The 24996-nt window shown below is 35.3% G+C and overlaps 1 protein-coding gene across 1 annotated transcript; it reads right to left on the bottom strand.

Annotated features, from left to right (window-relative positions):
- Positions 1–4053: 4053 nt before the first annotated feature.
- On the bottom strand, positions 4054–24045 carry LOC123566624 (F-box only protein 33-like). The gene is made up of 5 exons (XM_045360899.2): positions 23643–24045; positions 21389–22077; positions 20589–20740; positions 19237–19377; positions 4054–17816 (listed from the first exon to the last, which is right to left on the bottom strand). The coding sequence occupies exons 1-5, from the start codon at positions 24014–24016 to the stop codon at positions 17787–17789; spliced, it is 1386 nt and encodes a 461-aa protein (XP_045216834.1). The 5' UTR covers positions 24017–24045; the 3' UTR covers positions 4054–17786.
- Positions 24046–24996: the final 951 nt, after the last annotated feature.

The raw sequence follows: 24996 nt of genomic DNA, 5'->3' as shown, positions 1-24996 counted from the left end.
ACGAAAAACTTAACCAAGGTGTGATGCCGACGCCGTGGTGAGTAGGATAGCTCTACTTATTCTTCAAATAGTCAAGCTAATAACAAGAGGACCATGATGGTCCTGAATCGCTCACCTATCCCCACATGACCCAGTGTTGAACTGAGTATGACGTTGTTATTTCTATTATTTGACAAAGTGACCTAGTTTTTGAGCACATGTGACCTAGATTTCATCAAGATAAAAAATTCTGACCAATTTTCACGAAGATCCATTGAAAAATATGACCTCTAGAGAGGTCACAAGGTTTTTCTATTATTTCACCTAATGACCTAGTTTTTGAAGGCACGTGACCCACTTTTGAAGTAGACCTAGATATAATCAAGGAGAACATTCTCACCAATTTTCATGAAGATCTCATGAAAAATATGGCCTCTAGAGAGGTCATAAGGATTTTCTATTTTTCGACCTACTGACCTAGTTTTTGACCGCATGTGACCCAGTTTCAAACTTTACCTAGATTTCATCAAGCTGAGCACTCTCACCAATTTTCATGAAGATCCATTGAGAAATATGGCCTCTAGAGAGGTCACAAGGTTTTTCTATTTTTAGATCTACTGACCTAGTTTTTGATCGCACGTGACCCAGTTTCGAGCTTGACCTAGATATCATCAAGATGAACATTCTGATTAATTTTCATGAAGATCTCTTGAAAAATACGGCCTCTAGAGAGGTCACAAGGTTTTTCTATTTTTAGACCTACTGACCTAGTTTTTGATGGCACGTGACCCGGTTTCGAACTTGACCTAGATATCATCAAGATGAACATTCTGACCAACTTTTATAAAGATCCCATGAAAAATGTGACCTCTAGAGTGGTCACAAGCAAAAGTTTATGCACGCAAGGACGGACGGACGACGCGCGATCACAAAAGCTCACCTTGTCACTTTGTGACAGGTGAGCTAGAAAAACAACAAGAGGACCATGATGGTCCTGAATCGCTCACCTCTTCCCACATGACCCAGTTTTGAGTATGACGTCGTTTTTTCTATTATTTGACATAGTGACCTAGTTTTTGAGCTCATGTGACCCAGTTATGAACTTGACCTAGATATAATCAAGATAAAAATTCAGACCAATTTTCATGAAGATCCATTGAAAAATATGGTCTCAAGAGAGGTCACAAGGTTTTTCTATTATCTGACCTATTGACCTAGTTTTTGAAGGTACGTGACCCTGTTTTAAACTTTATCTAGATATCATCAAGGTGAACATTCTCACTAATTTTCATGAAGATCTCATGAAAAATATGGCCTCTAGAGAGGTCACAAGGTTTTTTCTATTTTAAACCTACTGGCCTAGTTTTTGACCGCATGTGACCCAGTTTCAAAATTGACCTAGATATCATCAAGGTGAACATTCAGATCAATTTTCATGAAGATCCATTGAAAAATATGGCCTCTAGAGAGGTCAAAAGATTTTAATAATTTCAGACCTACTGACCTAGTTTTTGTCCGCAGTTGACCCAGTTTCAAACTTGACCTAGATATCATCAAGATGAACATTCAGACCAACTTTCATACAGATCCCATGAAAAGTATGGCCTCTAGAGAGGTCACAAGTTTTTTTATTCTTTGACCTACTGACCTAGTTTTTTAAGGCACGTGGCCCAGTTTCGAACGTGACCTAGATATGATCAAGGTGAACATTCTGACCAATTTTTATGGAGATCCATTCACAAGTATGGCCTCTAGAGAGGTCACAATGTTTTTCTATTTTTAGACCTACTGACCTAGTTTTTGACCGCACATAAACCCTGTTTCGAACTTGACCTAGATACATCAAGATGAACATTCAGACCAATTTTCATACAGATCCCATGAAAAATATGGCCTTTAGAGAGGTCATAAGGTTTTACTAATATTTGACCTACTGACCTAGTTTTTGATGGCACGTGACCCACTTTCAAACTTGATCTAGATATCATCAAGATGAACATTCAGACCAACTTTCATACAGATCCCATGAAAAATATGGCCTCTAGAGAGGTCACAAGTTTTTCAATAATTTGACCTACTGACCTAGTTTTTGAAGGCACATGACCCACTTTCGAACTTGACCTAGATATCATCAAGATGAACATTCTGATCAATTTTCATGAAGATCTCATGAAATATATGGCCTCTAGAGAGGTCACAAGGTTTTTCTATTTTTAGACCTACTGACCTAGTTTTTTGATCGCACGTGACCCAGTTTCGAACCTGACCTAGATGTCATCAAGATGAACATTCAGACCAACTTTCATACAGATCCCATGAAATATATGGCCTTTAGAGAGGTCACAAGGTTTTTCTATTATCTGACCTACTGACCTAGTTTTTGATGGCACGTGACCCAGTTTCGAACTTGACCTAGATATCATCAAGGTGAACATTCTGACCAATTTTCATGAAGATCTTGTGAAATATATGGCCTCTAGAGAGGTCACAAGCTTTTTCTATTTTTAGACCTACTGACCTAGTTTTTGAAGGCACGTGACCCAGTTTCGAACTTGACCTAGATATCATCAAGGTGAACATTCTGACCAATTTCCATGAAGATCTTATGACATATATGGCCTCTAGAGAGGCCACAAGGTTTTTCTATTTTAGACCTACTGACCTAGTTTTTGACGGCACGTGACCCAGTTTCGAACTTGACCTAGATATCATCAAGATGAACATTCTGACCAATTTTCATGAAGATCTTGTGAAATATATGGCCTCTAGAGAGGTCACAAGGTTTTTCTATTTTTAGACCTACTGACCTAGTTTTTGACCGCACGTGACCCAGTTTCGAACCTGACCTAGATATCATCAAGATGAACATTCAGACCAACTTTCATACAGATCCCATGAAAAATATGGCCTTTAGAGAGGTCACAAGGTTTTTCTATTATCTGACCTACTGACCTAGTTTTTGATGGCACGTGACCCAGTTTCGAACTTGACCTAGATATCATCAAGGTGAACGTTCTGACCAATTTTCATGAAGATCTTGTGAAATATATGGCCTCCAGAGGTCACAAGCTTTTTCTATTTTAGACCTACTGACCTAGTTTTTGAAGGCACGTGACCCAGTTTCGAACTTGACCTAGATATCATCAAGGTGAACATTCTGACCAATTTCCATGAAGATCTTATGAAATATATGGCCTCTAGAGAGGTCACAAGGTTTTTCTATTTTTAGACCTACTGACCTAGTTTTTGATGGCACGTGACCCAGTTTTCGAACTTGACCTAGATATCATCAAGATGAACATTCTGACCAATTTTCATGAAGATCTTGTGAAATATATGGCCTCTAGAGAGGTCACAAGGTTTTTTCTATTTTTAGACCTACTGACCTAGTTTTTGATGGCACGTGACCCAGTTTCGAACTTGACCTAGATATCATCAAGATAAACATTCTGACCAACTTTCATAAAGATCCCATGAAAAATGTGACCTCTAGAGTGGTCACAAGCAAAAGTTTACGGACGGACGGACGGACGGACGACGGACGACGGACACCGCGCGATCACAAAAGCTCACCTTGTCACTTTGTGACAGGTGAGCTAAAAATAGGGGTTGTCTACTCCATAAGCCTTACCATATCTCCCTCTGTGAGGATATATATATATATATATATATTCATAATTATATGGCACCAAGAAGTTTATATGGCAGTAACTAAATCCATGGAACCAAGTTATTTGATGACAATAGTTTTATGGCACCAAATTCTCATATGGCACCAGGTAGTTTCTTTGGCACTGACAAGATCTATAGAACCAGTTAGTTATATCGTACCATGTTGTTTTATGACACCAAATAATTATGTGTCACCAAGTAGTTCTATGGCACTGACTAAATCTATGGAACCAAGTAATTCTATGGCACAGAATAGTTCTATGTAAGCATCAAGCGAACTGCAGCCGAGTACAAATAAATTTGGTCATTGTACAAGTTTCTCTCCGAAGAATTGGACTTGTACATCAAAGACTGTACATTCAGGGCTACCTAAACAATGGCCAACAAATCACTAAAACAATGTATTGCTTAAAAGGAGCACAGAAGCTCTTTATTTATTCTCATTTCAATTTTTAAAAACATCAGATAAAAGTGTATTTAGATCATCTTTTGGTACAAACAAATTTGCTCATCTTAAAGCAATAACAAAGTAGTTCTTGTTTAACATGTAGATGTGATCACATTAACCCGTATTACTACATTAAAAAAATAACACTTTCGTTTTCATCAGATCTTATGAAATTATACATAAACAAATGATAGACCATCTTCTACTTTCTAAAATCAGAAAATGGAACATAATAAAAGTAATTTTCGTATACATATATGCCACTAAGAATTGTGTACAGTATATAAACATCACACCGCTTCAAGAGTGACAGTCTACATCGTCAATCCTAGGAAAAAATTTCCCCAAACGATGATAATATTACTGTCCCACGAAAAGCAATGTGATTTTAAAATATTTTTTTATCATACTAAAAAAATAGATAGGATTTTTAATTTGCAAATTTAACAAATTAATTGATAAACTGTTTTAGAAAAAATACCTAGTTCAAGTCCATCTTTTTGCCATACTGTGTTAAACAAGAGGACCATGATGGTCCTGAATCGCTCACCTATCCCCAAATGACCCAGTGTTCAACTGAGTATGACGTCGTTATTTCTATTATTTGACATAGTGACCTAGTTTTTGAGCACATGTGACCTAGATATCATCAAGATAAAAAATTCTTACCAATTTTCATGAAGATCCATTGAAAAATATGGCCTCTAGAGAGGTCACAAGGTTTTTCTATTATTTGACCTAATGACCTAGTTTTTGAAGGCACGTGACCCACTTTTAAACTTGACCTAGATATCATCAAGGTGAACATTCTCACCAATTTTCATGAAGATCTCGTGAAAAATATGGCCTCTAGAGAGGTCACAAGGTTTTTCTATTTTTCGACATACTGACCAAGTTTTTGACCGCACATGACCCAGTTACGAACCTGACCTAGATATCATCAAGCTGAACATTCTCACCAATTTTCATGAAGATCCATTGAGAAATATGGCCTCTAGAGAGGTCCCAAGGTTTTTTCTATTTTTAGACCTACTGACCTAGTTTTTGACCCAACGTGACCCAGTTTCGAATTTGACTTAGATATCATCAAGATGAACATTCTGACCAATATTTATGAAGATCTCATGAAAAATATGGCCTCTAGAGAGGTCACAAGGTTTTTCTATTTTAAGATCTACTGACCTAGTTTTTAAACCCACGTGACCCAGTTTCGAACTTGACCTGGATATCTTTAAGGTCAACATTCTGACTAATTTTCATGAAGATCCATTGAAAAATATCGCCTCTAGAGAGGTCACAAGGTTTTCCTATTTTTAGACCTACTGACCTAGTTTTTGACCGCACGTGACCCAGTTTAGAACTTGACCTAGATATCATCAAGGTGAACATTCTGACCAATTTTCATGAAAATCCATTGAGAAATATGGCCTCTAGAGTGGTCACAAGGTTTTTCTATTTTTAGATCTACTGACCTAGTTTTTGACCCCACATGACCCAGTTTTGAACTTGACCTAGATATCATCAAGGTGAACATTCTGACCAATATTCATGAAGATCTCATGAAAAATATGGCCTCTAGAGAGGTCACAAGGTTTTTCTATTTTTAGATCTACTGACCTAGTTTTTAACCCCACCTGACCCAGTTTCGAACTTCACCTAGATATCATCAAGATGAACATTCTGACCAATTTTCATGAAGATCCATTGAGAAATATGGCCTCTAGAGAGGTCACAAGGTTTTTCTATTTTTAGACCTAATGACCTAGTTTTTGACCCTACGTGACCCAGTTTCGAACTTGACCTAGATATCATCAAGATAAACATTCTGACTAATATTCATGAAGATCTCATGAAAAATATGGCCTCTAGAGAGGTCACAAGGTTTTTCTATTTTTAGACCTACTGACCTAGTTTTTGACCCCAGGTGACCCAGTTTCGAACTTGATCTAGATATCATCAAGGTGAACATTCTGACCAATTTCCATGAAGATCTTTTGAAATATATGGCCTCTAGAGAGGTCACAAGGTTTTTCTATTTTTAGACCTACTGACCTAGTTTTTGATGGCACGTGACCCAGTTTCGAACTTGACCTAGATATCATCAAGATGAACATTCTGACCAACTTTCATAAAGATCCCATGAAAAATGTGACCTCTAGAGTGGTCACAAGCAAAAGTTTACGGACGCACGTACGGACGACGGACACCGCGCGATCACAAAAGCTCACCTTGTCACTTTGTGACAGGTGAGCTAAAAAAAGGCTTGCAGAACTCCCATTGATTCCGACACTAACTACTGTCAACACATTCAGTAGTAATATTTTGCTAAAAATAGACCAACCAAAATAATGTTATTTTTGACAGAAATAGTAACAATATCTAACATTTGTTATATGGGAGATTTGCACTGGACATAAAAATGAAGTATAGTAATAATATTGTATCAAAATGCTGCATTAAAATTCCAAGAACTAGATCTTTATGAAGTTGTCAGGGAATTAGATAGTGGTCATGCTTTTTGTTGGTGAAATGGCGAGCAATATATAAACATTTTTACATTGATCTGAAGAAGAATTTTCTATAATTTGAATTTTCCTCAAAACATGAGCTGTTACAGTTACACAGCATTTAGATAATTTACCCTTTTTTATATCTGATGACTTAAAATGGCGAAGCACAGCATTTGCTTGTTCTTTGAAAGTAACCGACAATTTCCCCACATGATTCTCAAGTGGAGTATGAATGACTACAGACATATTGTCATCAGTAAACTTGTCATGGTGAACCTACATCTCACCCAGTGATTAAACTCGTGACCACTCCACTCACTATTTTCTACAAACTGGAGGGACCTTGAGCTTTTACTGCTAAATTATGCATAATGGCACTGAAAATCATTTATACATTCCGCTTTAAACTCTGTTAAGACAAGAATAATGACAATTCTCACTTATGGTACAAATGTACTGATCAATTAATGCTTGTAAGCAAACATTACAAAACAGTTTTTAACATCCTTAAGAATAACAAGAATTAATAACTCTTTGATTTATTACATGGTCCCTTTAAATAAGAAATTGCCAACAAAAAACAATTTTTGAAAGAGTAATTTAAGTCAAATATTTCTCTATACCGATGTTTCATGACATTATGCAGACTTGTTTAGATTGATAAGAGTCCAGGAATACGATGTCTGTCCCGACTCACCTTAATTTGGTCTGACTTTGACAATCATTTAATAAATGCCTATATACTGGCAGAAGCACAGTGATATCTGTAAAATAGTTTTAACAAGTTTCAAATACAATAAAATGAATCTCTGCTATTCCTGATAATTTGAATGTCAACCGGTAAAGTGTCATAAAAAAAGCACTATAATATGTTTTAAATATTTAGGTGATAGCTTGTTCCCACTTTGCAGAGCTTCCTCAATATATGAGCCACACCATGAAAAAACCAACATAGTGCATTTGCGACTAGCATGGATCCATGCTGTTCCCTAACTATTCTCTAATTGTAATAGGCTTTGAAAACGAACAGCATGGATCCTGACCAGACTGCAAGGATGCGCATGCTGGTTTTGATCCATGCTGGTCGCAAACGCACTATGCTGGTTTTCTCATGGAGCGGCTCAAATATAGTTATCAACATCAGAGACTGGAAATGTCAATTCTAAATATCAAACGGCTAGAAAACATTCTTGAACAATTTCAGGCAGTGAGTTGAATTTAATTTGAAGTGAATACTATAAGACTTCTGATGTGTTCAGTCAATGCAGTGATGTTAACATGCACTTATGAAGTTACGAGCACATGTAATGAAGTTGCCTGATGTGGCCTTGAACACAATTTTTTCTTCTTTTCTCTTCTTTCTTTCTTCTTTCGAAGTCAACTTATGACAGGCTTATTTTACACAAAATGTTTTATGAATTTGCATTTTCGAAGATCTAAGATTATTTTTTGTGGCAAGAAGCAACTGTAAATGGCCACCTTAATGCACCAAATTTCACCTTTTTACACATTTTAAATGCTATCAAAGATGGATCAAGAAAAAATGCAGATTTATGACCTTTATTGACCAGGAATAAAATACAAGAAAAAAAAAACGTGTATACTGTGAAAAACGTCCTAAACGAAAAATATCGGAGTGGGGTTAATGCCAGAATAGTTTATAACAAGTTTGGCACAATTCTGAGTACCAATGTTGTTTAAACCCTTTGCATGCTGGACACCATTGATTCTGCCTTTGCGACCAGTGTAGATCATGATCAGCCTGCACATCCATGCAGTCTGATCAAAATCTGCAATGTTCGCTATTCAGTCAGTATCTTTTTGAAGCACCCCTTTTAACAGTTAATGCTAAAGTCCAAATTGAAAGATGGTCAAGTTCATTATAGAAAATATTAGAAAAAGTTGCAACAAAGTGGAAAGGTCTTGGGAAAGGTGAAATCACAATACCTCACCTCTGATCTCTATACCTGTGCAAGCTAAAAGCTCGGGACATTTTCTAATACAATTTAGCAATACAATATCCAAAAATCACTAAAACAACATCATTATACCAAACAATACAAAAATAGCTGAAGTTAATTAAGGTAATCTTTTCTCTATGTTATCCTTCCCCAATTTTCAAACAAACTGTTCTGTAGAGAGGCACCTGCAATGGCATGTTTTCTTCCTTACATTTAAAAGGAGCTTATATATTGCCTGATTCTTTTGAAATAATATTAACTGGAGTCACTAGATGTGTGTAAGAAATGGATCCTTTTTTCAGTGTAGATCTTATATCATGGCAATAATTCCTTTTTTTTCCAGAAATAACAGTGCTGTACATCAGAAATAATTTCCGAAGAAAGTCCGAAATATTGTTTGCTCATAAAGTATCTTTTCCTACCTCCTTGTTATGTACGAACTATGACATATAGGGATAATCATGACAAATTTATTTATAATATCATTGCTAATATCTCACACTGTCTCAAAATGGCCGCCAAATTTGTCAAGGGAGGTAATTATCACAAATATCAGAAACTATCCAAACCCTGAAAAAAATGGCTTGTATAGATATTAATAATATTTGAACCTTAGTAACATGTTATTCAAATGCTTTGGATACTAATATATAATGTTCTTAACAAGTGATGTTTCTGAAAGACATTGGTTTTCAATGGCAATTAACATTTTAAAATATTTTGGTCGCTCATGTTTTGACCCTGATATTAAGTTAAAACAATAGAAACTACATATTTACATTTTCATGATCAAAACAAAATGATTAAATCCCAAAATTTACATAGAATCAATCTGATGTACAAACTACATAGTACATGGTCCTATGCTACATACAAAAGTCCAAACTTTGACAACAACAAAAACCTGATATTACATCAATAAATTTTAGGACTGTATACAACTATTTAACGCATTTTTTGCAGTACCTCATAATTTGCTATTATAATTAATACATATTTTTCCACACAAAAAAATGCATAATTATACAACGCTGTGCATTGTAATGAAGGAACTACTGCAGATATACAAACTTTTGTGTAGAAAACATTTAACACTTAGAAAATGAATGATAGTTACACAAACTAATATTTCCATGCACTATATTTTTCTCATTTAGGAGCATTATTTTTCCAACGAATATAACATTGAAACATTCAATAGTTTCTTATAACACTAGAGTTAACTTCTCTTAGTCTTCCATTTATATCAGATAAAATAATTCATTACGATCAATAAATGTCATTTTTTTTTCAAAATTCTAAAAACACATTGTATTTCTACCCCTCCTCACCATCTCACCATTTTACTAAGCATTTTCTTTTAAAGCTTGCCAAAATGACCCAATTTAAAAATAAACTCTTTGTAGCATCAAACACAAAGTCATTAAAAGTTAAGTTTTTGTGAAGAAAGAAAACTTCCATTTATAAGTTTGTCCTTTCAATGATCTTAACAAAAATTTTACATTTCGCTTTTGCACAAGGCTATGACATTACAAAATTTATGTCAGAAAGCCAAAAAATGTTCAATAAAATTTATATTCTTTTCTGTTCCTGTAAAAAATCATGTTCGAAACATCTAACTCTTTTCAAGTGTTTTTTTTTCTATCAATAGTGTTTATTTTCTATCAATGGTGTTTATTTTTTATCAATCATCCTCTTTTCACAAAATGCCAGGGTATGGTTAATTTTCTTTATTCAATAGTTCCACTGAAACCCGTGACTTAACACATACGTAATCTACCTTTAGAAATTCAGTCAAGCACTTAAAACCATGAACAATTGCTTAAATAAAAATATCTATTCATCTGAGACAGACACTTTGAGCAATTGCTGACAAAACAACAGTTCCAGCTTGAAACTTTATCAATATTTGATCTGCTAGCATTATCTCGAATAATTATAGACAAAGTGCAAAAATATATGCATTCTCTATTTTGAGAAAAAAGCATGCAGAACCAATACGTCACAAAACCAATACATGCATGTTGAATAATCTGCGAGACAAAGAGATATGATGAGTTAATGCAGAATGCAGTCCTAAGTTGAACTTTGTAACTGACTTGTATCTGAATATGAGCCGTGCCGTGAGAAAACCAACATAGTGGGTTTGCGACCAGCATGGATCCAGACCAGCCTGCGCATCCGCGCAGTCTGGTCAGGATCCATGCTGTTCGCTTTTAAAGCCTACTGCAATTAGAGAAACTGTTAGCGAACAGCATGGATCCTGACCAGACTGCGCGGATGCGCAGGCTGGTCTGGATCCTTGCTGGTCGCAAACCCACTATGTTGGTTTTCTCATGGCACGGCTCATATATTTTTAAATCAATATATTTCAATTCTTGAGCACTTTTAATAGCTATGTAAAACGTTAAGCACAATAAAATGCTGTAGAGAATCAAATTTTCAATGTGAAAAAAGCAGTATCAGTAATAAATATCGCACAAGAATTACAATACTTCCTTTCAATGCAATATAAAAGTTTCATACATGTGATATTAAAGCAACTGCTTCATACATTAGTGAATAAGAACGCACAAGGCTTCAACTGCATGTGATATTAAAGCTACTGTTTCATAGATGAGTTATTATAGGATGTACAAGACTTCCATCCTAGGTGCTATTAAAGAAACTGCTTCATAGATGTGTGAAAGCAACATATACAAGACTTCCAGCCCAGGTGCTGATAAAGCAACTGCTTCATAGATGAATGAACAAAGAATATACACAGCTTCCATTCCATGTGCTATTAAAGCTCCCATTTCATACGAGTTATTAAAAATGCAATGAAGGCAAATGTTTCACAGATGATCTAACAATCAATCTAAATTTTCTCTTTTCTTACATTCATAGATTTTTACATAACAATATCTTACACAAAGAGCATAAAATAAGCAGTAAGTAAGACATTCTATTGGAAAATTCTAAGCACGAGTAGTTATTAGAATGCACTTATACTTAAGCAGCATTTATGTAAGTCAAATGCTCTACCTTAATGCCCACTTGAACAAAATATTTCTTGATAAAAAGATTTCCATATATTTTTGATCTTCACAAAAATCTGTGATGAGTGAGATAGAATATGTCTACAGTAATAATATACAACAAGCCCACCATACTCGATTGATTTTCTAATGCAACAGACAAAACAAATGCGAATGGCACAAAAGAAACAGAACAAAAGGAAAGAAACTGGACTAAAGGAAAGAAACTAGACTAAAGGGAAGAAACTGGACAAAGGTGAATAAACTGGAAGCAACGGGAGAGAACTAACACTACAAAGCTTAAAATCTGTGTAAACTAACAGTTCAGAGCAGATTAAGGTGCTTTCTCATGAAAAATGTTCCCTAATTGTTATAAAATTTTCTTAAGTTATCCCTTTTCTTTTTATTTGATAAATTTTTACTATAAATCTTTTACCTCACAATATACAAAGTTGTAAATCTATGTTGATATTTTGATAGTCTTAACTAGTAGTTTTAACAATAAGGAAACTTTAGAAATCCTATATGTGTAATACCCAACTAGCTTACGTAAGTCATCAGCAAAATCGTTAAAATATTGACTCATCCTAGTTGTGTTTGTCACTTAACGGTGAAAATCAATTTTTTTTTTTTGGATAAACAGGATTTTGATTTTTCATCCACTATTTGACTTAAATCTCGCAAGAATGCAGCCTGTAGGCTAACTACAAGATTACAATATCAAATATAAATAAATAAATATGAAGTTACACAATCTCCCTCATACACTCTTGTTCTAATAAAACACTTCCATATTACTAACCAATTATATTTACATTTTATAAAAAAGTCTGCTCGATCATGTTGCCAAATACACACAATATCACAAGCTAAAATATTTCTCAAATGACAAAGAAAATTATTTTTCAGAATTTTGTTTTTTTTTCAAAAAATGTTTGAACAATCAGTACCACAGTTATAAAATTGAATAAAATCAACTTAAACTAAACTTAATTTATCAACTGAAATAGTCCTGATATGTATTACATTTGAAAAGGTTTAAACCAGCATAACAATAAATTTTAGCATGAAAAAAAAATCTCTGTATTTGTTCTGTTGGGGGTTTAACGTCTCACCAACACAACTGAAGTCATACGGCAACTTTACAGCACAAGACCCCAGGAGTCCCTCCTGATGTCATGTCATCACGGGCGGGCACCTGGATAGAACCACCGGCTGTCAGTAAGCCAGCGAGGCGGCTTCCTCACAGAAAGAACTCTATGCCTCATGTAGCACTCAAACCCAAATAGGCAAGGGGCAAGTGACATGAAGTCAGCAACCGTAACCACTCAGCCACAGAAGTGTCATAATGATTTTTAAATAACACAACACGAAAATCATACAGATCTTCTAAAATCAACAGTTTTTTTCATAATTAAACAGAACTGAAACTGAGATCAAAGGAAATACAGAGTATTAAACAATTCACAAACAATTATTAGATATCATCACTTCAAAAGAACAAGAGGACCATGATGGTCCTGAATCGCTCACCTCTTCCCACATGACCCAGTTTTGAGTATGACGTCGTTTTTTCTATTATTTGACATAGTGACCTAGTTTTTGAGCTCATGTGACTCAGTTTTGAACTTGACCTAGATATTATCAAGATAAAAATTCTGACCAATTTTCAAGAAGATCCATTGAAAAATATGGTCTCTAGAGAGGTCACAAGGTTTTTCTATTATTTAACCTATTGACCTAGTTTTCGAAGGTACGTGACCCTGTGTTGAATTTTACCTAGATATCATCAAGGTGAACATTCTCACTAATTTTCATGAAGATCTCATGAAAAATATGGCCTCTGAGAGGTCACAAGGTTTTTCTATTTTTATACCTACTGGCCAAGTTTTTGACCGCACATGACCCAATTTCGAAACTGACCTAGATATCATCAAGGTGAACATTCAGATCAATTTTCATGAAGATCCATTGAAAAATATGGCCTCTAGAGAGGTCAAAAGATTTTAATAATTTTAGACCTACTGACCTAGTTTTTGACCGCACGTGACCCAGTTTCAAACTTGACCTAGATATCATCAAGATGAAGATTCAGACCAACTTTCATACAGATCCCATGAAAAGTATGGCCTAGATATCATCAAGGTGAACATTCAGATCAATTTTCATGAAGATCCATTGAAAAATATGGCCTCTAGAGAGGTCAAAAGATTTTAATAATTTTAGACCTACTGACCTAGTTTTTGACCGCATGTGACCCAGTTTCAAACTTGACCTAGATATCATCAAGATGAAGATTCAGACCAACTTTCATACAGATCCCATGAAAAGTATGGCCTCTAGAGAGGTCACAAGGTTTTTTTATTATTTGACCTACTGACCTAGTTTTTTAAGGCAAGTGACCCAGTTTCAAACCTGACCTAGATATCATCAAGGTGAACATTCTGACCAATTTTTATGGAGATCCATTCACAAGTATGGCCTCTAGAGAGGTCAAAAGGTTTTTCTATTTATAGACCTACTGACCTAGTTTTTGACCGCACATGACCCTGTTTCGAACTTGACCTAGATATCATCAAGATGAACATTCAGACCAACTTTCATACAGATCCCATGAAAAATATGGCCTTTAGAGAGGTCACAAGGTTTTTCTATTATTTGACCTACTGACCTAGTTTTTGAAGGCATGTGACCCACTTTCGAAACTGACCTAGATATCATCAAGATGAACATTCAGATCAACTTTCATACAGATCCCATGAAAAATATGGCCTCTAGAGAGGTCACAAGGTTTTTCTATTATTTGACCTACTGACCTAGTTTTTGAAGGCACGTGACCCACTTTCGAACCTGACCTAGATATCATCAAGGTGAACATTCTGACCAATTTTCATGAAGATCTCATGAAATATATGGCCTCTAGAGAGGTCACAAGGTTTTTCTATTTTTAGACCTACTGACCTAGTTTTTGACCGCACGTGACCCAATTTCGAACTTGACCTAGATATCATCAAGATGAACATTCAGACCAACTTTCATACAGATCCCATGAAAAATGTGGCCTTTAGAGAGGTCACAAGGTTTTTCTATTATTTGACCTACTGACCTAGTTTTTCATGGCACGTGACCCAGTTTCGAACTTGACCTAGATATCATCAAGATGAACGTTCTGACCAATTTTCATGAAGATCTTGTGAAATATATGGCCTCTAGAGAGGTCACAAGGTTTTTCTATTTTTAGACCTACTGACCTAGTTTTTGAGGGCACGTGACCCAGTTTCGATCTTGACCTAGATATCATCAAGGTGAACATTCTGACCAATTTTCATGAAGATCTTGTGAAATATATGGCCTCTAGAGAGGTCACAAGGTTTTTCTATTTTTAGACCTACTGACCTAGTTTTTGACGGCACGTGACCCAGTTTCGAACCTGACCTAGATATCATCAAGGTGAACATTCTGACCAATTTTCATGAAGATCTTGTGAAATATTTGGCCTCTAGAGAGGTCACAAGGTTTTTCTATTTTTAGACCTACTGACCTAGTTTTGGAAGGCACGTGACCCAATTTCGAACTTGACCTAGATATCATCAAGATGAACATTCTGACCAACTTTCATAAAGATCCCATGAAAAATATGACCTCTAGAGTGGTCACAAGCAAAAGTTTACGGACGGACGGACGGACGACGGACACCGCGCGATCACAAAAGCTCACCTTGTCACTTTGTGACAGGTGAGCTAAAAATAACTTGATGATAAATAGTCAGAAAAATTGCAAGAAATAACTTTGGAATGTATTTCCTATTTTCAAGCAATAAATAGCAATACACAAAATACAGATCTCTCTCATATTATTAATGGCTGAAAAAAATACAATTCAACATGTTATGGTGTTCTAATTTACATATTCAATATCATGTGCTTGATGTACTAGTATCCAGACCACATTTGGCATGAATTCAATACTGATGTTCAGGCATTTTTCAAAACAGAAATTGATGTAGAGTAAGTTTGTTTTATGAACTCCTTAAATGATCATGAACTGTTTAAATTCAGCAAACCAAAATGGTGGACACATGCTTGTTTTAAGTTACTGTTTACTCCAACTTTTCCATAACAAAAGTTTTTTCCCCTGATTTTGATTCGAATACAAGACAAAATCACAGATACTATGAACTCTTTCAGGATAGTAATAGGTGTTCATTAAGTTTTCAAAATATCTTGATTAGTTTTGTCAAAAACTTCATGTCTTTGATAGAGTACTTTCCCAAACTTTTTTATGTAAAAACTTTTTGAAATATCAGAAGTTTGCAATAAATGAACATTCCCATGCCAAAATTTTGTAAAATCTTTTTTTTTTTCAAAAAATCTTTTAAAAATGTATTTGCAAGTTCTGATTTTGCCCAATTTTTATTTTACAGTGGGAAAAATATGTTTTGGGCCATGAAATTCATATTATAAAAAATATTTCAAGAAGTCAAAAAGATCATACTACCAGCCTAAGAGATCGATAAATAAATATATAGTTTATATCTGGATCTTGAAAATAATGCCACAATTCAAGAAAGATTTCTAAACAGTAGACATTTGCACAAACTAATTTTTATCATAGATTTTTAGCTGATGCTTAGATATTATCAAGTATTAGAAAGTTACTATACATACATGCATACATACTGAAATTTTTCTGTAACTGTAAAATCAGTTAATTTCATAAGCACGAAATTTTGTTTTACCGCTATTTTGCTGGGACAAGAATTCATGGATTTCAAATTCTTAAGAAAAAATAACAGAAATATCTTTTATTTGTCAAGATTTTGTGAACAGAGGCAACCACAAACATTAATCCCCACCCTCAAATATTTTAAAATGATTTCACACAACTTACTGAGAACTCTTTTATTCCAGCACTTTACATAACTTACCAAAAAGTGGTAGGAAACATAACAATAAATAACTTACAAACAGAAAAGACTAACATTCATAATTTAAACAGCACTAAAATTAGAAGTTTTGAGTTTGACACCTCATCCCGATCAGGACCAGAATGTACTTTCTTTCCACTAATTCTGTTACAAAATTCCTCTCTAAAGCAGAAAATAAAAATGTCTATTAAAGAAGTTTCTCTCCTAAGACTTTGATAACAAACTATTACTGAACAATTATTTATTAAACAAAATTTCAACTGTAATAATTACAATAATGTCACAGAAATATGAATACCAAGCTTCTATTTAAAATGTGCCAAAAATTCCATCACCCCAGTGACAAAGAGTGTTTTGCCATAATAACATAATAAAAATCTGTTTAAGCAATGGTGCAGAATGAATTTGATTTAAATCTTAATTATTTAAACCTTGAATTATCAATAAGGGTATCTGGTCATGTGATATCATACAATAAATATGTGAACAAAGAGAAGCACACAAAAAAACAAGGTTAAAACCGAAAATGTACACATATTTATACATTATATACAAAATCCTTAAAGGGGCACCCATCCAGATTTGCCCTTTTTTAAATTTCAAATGTGCTTTCTATTGATTGTACTGTAAGTAAAAGCAAAATCTCTGAAGATATATAGATAAGAACTCTAGTGTCAGACAAACAATAGAAATGTGTTTTATATAAATAAAAATCAACTTTTAACTGCAACATGATGTTCGATATATCTAGAATATACACTTCTATCTGCATATTTTTTTATGACTATCTGGAGGTGTCCCCTTTTAAGGATAGAAACTTTCGTGTTATATAATTTCTTTTTTTCAAAATTACAAACATGTGAGGCAGCTAATTGTGGAACTTTTTTAAAACGATGTAACAAGATCATTACATAAATATACAAACAACGTGGACTAATTTCTCCATCTCTTAATTCTTCTTGTAAAGCGTATAAAAGATGGCAATGGCGGAATCATAATTTCAACATCATGTGATGGAACAAATATATAAATATGTCAACAAAATTATTTGTATGTAATAAACGCATAAAATTTAGCAATTCAACTAAAACAATATTAAGTTCTTGAAAGCTCGTTGTAGTTATTCCACTGGCTGACGACGTGGTCATCAAAGTTGGACTAGAATATTTTGTTGTTGGAGAAATGTATTCAATACGAATGTCAACTCCAGCACTCATTTTTTTTATCACAATAGATCAAACATTGTGTTTGTTATCACATGAAAGGTCTCTAACTAGATGTAACTGTTCCAGAAGTTCCCTGCAACAAGAAGAAATCATTTCAGATGTCTCCTCTGATTTGTTTTGCTAGAGTCACAAAGACACAATTTGGAAAATGTGGACCCAACAGCTTTTGATTAAGAAATAATGTATAGAAAAACTGTGTTTTAACATTATTAACACATGGTAAGAGGTTATACGTCTGGGAATAATTTCATGAGGACGTAGCCCGAGTGAATTATTCTGGCGACCTATAACAGATTTTGAGCGTATTAATTTATGTAAAATACGATTTTGCTACACATTATTTTGATTAATCTAAAATAGTAGATAAAATATAGTAGCGCTCTTTTTTGATCGCAACAAAGACATTGACATCATCACACATTAACGTCACATCATTTTAATGTGAATGTGTTTTAACAGAAACAAGCATATTAGAATGTTGGATAGGCTCTAGGTGCCAATCAGAATTGTTTAAGGTAAAGGCAGGCCCCTAGGTAGACCTACAGGCCCTTCCCTAATTCAGCTTCCTCACAAGAGTTCTACACCCTAACTGAGCTTTCAAACTTATTTTTGTGAGGTACATGTGTTCTGAAGACATTAACCTTCTCTAGTCTGCCACAGAGACCCCTCTGCTTCATGTGGGAAAGTTGCTGGTTAATTTTGCTGAGAAGCGGCTTTAAAATCACAACAAATACGAGGTTTAAGAAATAAATACATGTAGTTGTATTTTTAAAACACACTTGAACAGATAGTCCATAAATTTGTATTTTTTTCTTATGTTTAGTGTCACAATGACAAAATTATAGGTCATTTGGTAACTTTCAAGTTACAAGTAAAATATTAAACTTTTCACCTTTTCATGGAGGAGGAAAACTGCAAATGCCTCTCCAGGTATTAGTTCATCCCAGACAGGCAAATGGGTAGAACCACTGACCTTCTTTAAACTAGCTGAATTACTTGTTCACATGTAAGAATTCTACACCCCAAAAAAGGCTTTGATCCTATAGCAGTGACAGACGAACAATGGATAAAATGCGCTAAAATTTAGGAGCTGACACTGTCAATTTTCAAAACTCTTGAGTAATTCAAGGAAAATCACTCCTGACATGGAGGGTCCTGCTTTGAGTATCCATCTCATAATTGATCGAGCTATTATGACCACAAATATTGTGACCAAGTTTGATCAACACCAGGTTAGCACTAAGAACTCTGAAGTTTAAATAAGAGCATCGCCAGCGGGAGCTACTGCTCCTCTGCAAGTGCTTGACAATATGTGAAAAAAAGAGTTATAGTTCAGATTTTCTAAGTAAATAAAGGGCCATAATTCTGACAAAATGCATGTCATGTTAGAATTATGGTTCTTGGCTTACACAGTCCCCTAATGATGATAAATAAGTGTGCAAAGTTTAAAAGCTGTAGCTGTTATAGTTTTTAGGTAATGCAGGCTTATTTACATTTACAGGTTTTCTGTACTGTTGGTCCTTCAGCAATATATCATTGTAGGCCACTTCAGCATCCGCCCAGTCATCAAACACGGCATCCGGTAACTGGTCATCCTCCAAGGGCTTCCATGTCCTCCTTAAACTTGATGAGATCTGCAAGTACAGATAAATATTGTTTTGTTTCTTTGCCTACGTGACAGGTGAGCTAAATATAACTGTACAGAAACATTCCAGGGAACCACATTAGACCTCTGGTATACAAGAATCCAACAATTCTGTACTCGTGTAATTTCGTTAACCCTTATACACGACAAAAGCTGGATTTAAAAATAATCTCCCAAGAATGTACTACATGTAGGTACAAGTGTACTGTATTCTTCCCGGCATTCTCTAGAATTACCGAGGGGACTGATACATGTATATCCTTTCTAAAAGCAGCAATATACCGTACAAGTACATATTTCTGTGGGCTTAATATTCTGCGATTTTTTCAAAAATGAGGTGGTATTAAATTTCTGCGTACCTTTTTTCTGCGGTGTCTTCCTTCTCACGTTGATTGGATTTATTTGTGCGGTTCTGTATTCACCGGTTGTTTCATTAATTTCAAATAGACAGGTACGTATTTTGTTGTTATTTTGACAGTTATGTTGGTTTCCGGATTGAAAATAAAAGTTGACGAATACTATACGAATTTCATAAATACAGTCATGCCAAACAGACATGATAAATGCTTGAATCTATATTTTACAAACATTCTCATCTGTGCATTGTAACTGTATGATAAATTTTGTTAATCACGCCTTTTTCAAGACCCATACAAATAACGGTAAATATGACCATCACCAGACGGATCGGTTAACAATAAACACAAAGAATACAATGGAGTGTGTTTGTCACATAATTTAAGAAAATTGAAACTGGCAGCTGACTGCTCAATAATGAACGAAAATCAAAACAAATTTGATGTTTTTATTATGTTTATACAACAGCAAAACAATAATGAAACAGTTCTATTATACTACCGTTACTTCTTAATTCTTTAAACTTGCTTCATCGGCCTTCGGCAACATGTGGGACAAAAGCCGATAACGCTATAGGACATTTTCTTATACTTAACCGGGTTATAATGGCGGCTTGTATCATCGTATCGCGGCATGTCAGGACAACATTTTCTGCGGATTTTAAATCTGCGGTCTTGTTGTCTTCCGCAGAAATAAAGTTCCCGCAGAAAAAAGTACTTATACGGTATTATTCAGAGAAATTTCAGTAGTTAATTTTTGACATATCAAAATCAACTTTCTCCTTGAAGTTAATAGATGAAGTCAAAAATTAATTTTTGTACCGAATACTTATACAACATTTACCATTTCTGCAAATTCTGGGTCAATATTTCCAACAACTTCTATGTTGTCTTCATCCACCCAGTGCACACACGAGGCTGGAATGTGTAGTTCTTGGAGACCCTCTCCTCTCAGACGTGCAATAGCCACCACATCATGGTCTGACATCTCGTAACCTATAATTACAATATTGCATCATGGCATAGACATGAAACATACATTTAACCCATTACTCCATGGATACGCGTTTAGTCACATAAGCGACCAGTGTAGATCCAGATCAGCCTGCACATCCGTGCACAGATGTGCTGGCTGATCTGGATCTACACTAGTCTCAAATGTGATTAAATGCGACTATCCATGGAGTAATGGGTTTTAAAGCAAAGGGGTACACTTGATTAAACCTAAAAAACTATTTCTAAAATTTATTCAAGGATATGTCATTATTTTTTACAACTTCAGCAGAAATAAATACAGATTTTCATCCTTATACAAGAGAGGTCGATATTCGGCCATTTCAATCCCTGGTTGTATCATGTCAAAAGAATCTTTTGAAAAGATGTGAAAAAAAAACAGCACCAGTAGCTACATTGCATGGTACTTACTATTTTAAAGGTTAACTAGGACTGGTAACGCAAGTATAGATAAGTTGTATTAAGTATGTGTCACCCGGATACCTTGTTCAAGTTGCTGGTTGCAGAAGAGCTTTGTAGTTCATGCTGTCTGTTGATTCATATGCCATTTTAAATAAAACTTACTTTACCTTTAACAACTAATCTTAAAAGAAAGGTACTATTTCTATCAAAATCATTTCAATACTTTACCAATCAGAGTGAAGTGAGACAGATTCAAGCATTTCCATGCCATCATGACAAATGGATCTTCATCTGTGGTCACTTCGTAAACTGCCGGCACACCTTGCTCAAAACCATCAACAATGTGTACAGACTTTAATGTGTTGCAGTAAGAGTTGGCCATCAATCCCAAAGCAGGAACATTAATATTTGAGCAAAAGAATTGTCTGAAATGTGTCAGCGGGAGATTTTGCTTCAAAATGTCTAGAAGTTTTGACACACCAGTGTAGGAATGTATCAAATTGATTGTAACTTCAATGCGTTTATTGTGATTGGAAAACTGCCGCCAAGAAGCATTGGTAACATTCTCATGCTCAGGGCCTACTCCATGCACATGGATATTCAAAGTTTCCAGTGGCTGTCTACTGGGTTCTGAGAAGATATGAAGCAACTGATTATCCAGAAAGTCGTAATCTATGCTCAAGTGCTTCAGGCTGGTGAAAGTCCGAAACTTGTAAACATCTAAGTCTACAATACCGTAATTGTCAGAGTCTTCCTTTACACTGGCCAGATGGAGTGCCTCTAGAGAGTTACCGTGAAGACTTGACAGTCTGTCCAGGAAGTATCCGGAATGTGCCAGAATCTCCTCAGAACAACCCAGTGACACATGCCTCAACTTCCTGCTTGTCCTAATTATGCATTCAAGCCGCTGCGCAAACCTGAAGTAAGAAAATGTAAATGGTAAAAACAAGGTTTAAAGAGCTGTTTGTTGAACACATACAATGTATGTCTCCATTATCCCAGACATGATGTTTGCCTGATACAGATTACCAGTGTTTGTGTGTATGTCTATCCCTGTTGGTAGTATGACAAGGGGCTTAAGTTAGGCCTCAATCTTCCCTGCAAAATGTATATTTCCCCTTTTTAATGATAATATTCTCATAACAAAAATATTTTAACAAATCTACATGTATGATTATTCAATCAAGGGCTTAACAGTGACCATGCACCTTTTTTTTCAAAATTCAATGTGTTATGACAGTTTTCCATTCAGTGCTCTGAATGTAAACCATACCCATTTAAAACACAAGACAATGTGCTCATAACACCTTTGTTTATAACACTGCTGTCACATTTTTTGCTACGAACATAAAATATATTACTCTTAGCATGCTAAATTTATAAAATGGACCAGTCCATGATTCAATTTGGGCAATACCATTTATTATTATTTGAGGAGGTGTCCATATTGACTGAATAGCGAACACTGTTTTTTGTTGGATTTAACGTCGCACCGACACATGGTAAGTCATATGGCTACCTTCCAGCTTTAATGGCGGAGATGCCTCTCTGTGCCACTCTGTGCATTATTTCATCACGAGCGGGCACCTGGGCAGAACCAACGACCTTCCGTCAGCCTGCTGGATGGCTTCCTCACACATATATGGCTCAAAAACAGCACCTCTGCACAAAGGTCTCTATTTGTTACCACTCTATGTCTTTGGTAACCTATGGTCACCAGGAAGTTTCAAAGTACTAATCGAAAAAAAGAAAACAACCTCCTCTGTATTTGTGAATCCTTGATATTAAAATCATTTTTAATGAAACAACACTGCTGGGAAATGCTGCAATATCTGATATCCCTGGTCTCCCAATCTCTACAGTATTGTCTACAGATATTGATCCATACCATATCAATTGAACATAAATTTCAGCTGTGCCATTTAACAACTGAGAGAAATGATGCAGCAACCTCTTAGTCAAAATAATTTGACGTTCTGATTGTTTTATATTTGTGACCGGCAATCTAAACATCAAACTTTGAAGGACCAAAATAATGGAGGATGAATCACAGTACATATATAGTCATGTAAAGTTAATTTGATTTTATCGCTTGAAAATATTGGCGTACATATTGGCATGTGTACACGCTAAACATTAATCCTGTACTGTACACACATAGGTTTAAATCATCAGAACATTCGTAATTTTGGATATTATTTGATAGTTTTTACATAAATCAATGAGTAATTGAATCTCCTTTTGATACATGTATTTCCTAGGATTGTGTCAAATTAGTTGGGACTAGCTAACTCTTGTGAGCAAGCTTCTCAAATAAACTGTTAATTTGTTAAAGAGAATGTCATATATTTTTAGTAGTCTGGTAACATTACACAAGTAATACGACATTGACAGTTGTCACGTGATCATTGTTTATGTTTACAAAACGTTGCTATTTTTAGAATACAGCTGATTGGCCTAAATTCCGAACAAAAATATTTACCTGCCACTGGTCACGGTTTCTGTCCATTCTATATGACAACTACGAGGCTGTAACTGCAGAACTTGTAGATTCTTATTATCACAAAGTATCTGAAGTATTTTGTAACAATCTTTCAATTCCTCGCCATCGTGGGGGTCGAAATAAATTGCGCATTCGCGTACAAAACGTCCGCAAACGTCTGCCAAAAATTTGTTCTTTTGTCTGCGGTTTCTACGCAGGCAAACCGAAAGCTTAGGCCACAATTTAGCTTGGAACAAATAAGATCTCCATCTTCTACAGACTAATGACGCATGTAATCTGTCCTTCAATGCAAGATACGAAAGTATTTCCACAATTATGACACTGGGCATAAGTTCCCAGCTGTGTCCTGCCATTTGCGTATCTTGTCTGACGTCACTAGTCACGTGATTGATTATATATGGTACGTACTAGAAGGTATAAGACCACTAATTGAGGATCTATCTATCTTCAGTAGCTGTCAAACCCTTTAAGGGACGTAGCCATAGCCACAAAGATTATAAGTAGAAAATAAAAGAAAACCGGGCCAAATAAAAGGGAAAGGAAAATGTGTTAGTGATTTAAAAGATAAAAGAAATTGGCTAGGAGTCCGGAAAAGTTGTCATATGAAAATGTTTACATACCTGATTAAGTACATATATCTTCCAAGTAAAACAATAAAAGTTTTCGATTACGGCGTACAAATTGCTATTAATTATCTGTCGAATTTGCGATCGTATTTTTCCCGGGATTAAAGAATTATAAGTACTTCTGTTTCCTGTGACTTACCATGTATTTAAAACAACGAGAAAAATACGTAAACAAATGTTTGAAATCATCTCCCGTTTTATAATATATAGTCTGCTCTTTTTAATACACTTCTCAGTATTCATACTGATTACCAGACATCTAGCCTGCCCTGTACGGGTTGTCTAGAGGTCCGGTAACCGATAAAAACAGGGATGAAGAGCAAGGTTATGGTGAAGTATGTTCAATATGGCAAACATCGGCACTGAACTGCTAAAAAATTGTAATTGTCAGTGGTTGCATGGATTAGCTCCTCCATCTTTGACGGCGCATGTGGCTGTTCCGTCTGTATAGACATGAGTCCATGTTTTCGGAGGATAGTCTTCATTAATCATAGCAAGTGTGAGGCTCTTCCAAATACCTTCATCAAGTCTCACAGTCACTAAGGGCAGATCATTCGCTAGTGGGTTTATGATGTCTTCGCTACCTAGGGGAGTCGTTGGTATGTTCAGCTCAGTTTTGAACTCTCGATTGAGTTTCTTTGCCTCATGAACGAAGCTGTTACGTTTGAGCCGATGTTTGGTGTAGCCATCCAACTTGGCTTTCATGG

This window comes from Mercenaria mercenaria, chromosome 8 (assembly GCF_021730395.1).
Source record: "Mercenaria mercenaria strain notata chromosome 8, MADL_Memer_1, whole genome shotgun sequence".
NCBI classification, from domain to species: Eukaryota; Metazoa; Mollusca; class Bivalvia; order Venerida; family Veneridae; genus Mercenaria; species Mercenaria mercenaria.
This window is presented reverse-complemented; position numbering and strand designations above follow the sequence as displayed.

What these genes read in the sequence shown, in the direction of transcription:
- LOC123566624 (XM_045360899.2), bottom strand. Translation starts at nt 24,016, where the DNA reads ATGGCAGGACACAGCTGGGAACTTATGCCCAGTGTCATAATTGTGGAA. An exon ending in GTCTCACTTCACTCTGATTG is followed by an intron (nt 20,741 to 21,388) that starts GTAAAGTATTGA and finishes TTGTAATTATAG; the next exon opens with GTTACGAGATGTCAGACCAT. An exon ending in ACCCAGAATTTGCAGAAATG is followed by an intron (nt 19,378 to 20,588) that starts GTAAATGTTGTA and finishes CTGTACTTGCAG; the next exon opens with ATCTCATCAAGTTTAAGGAG.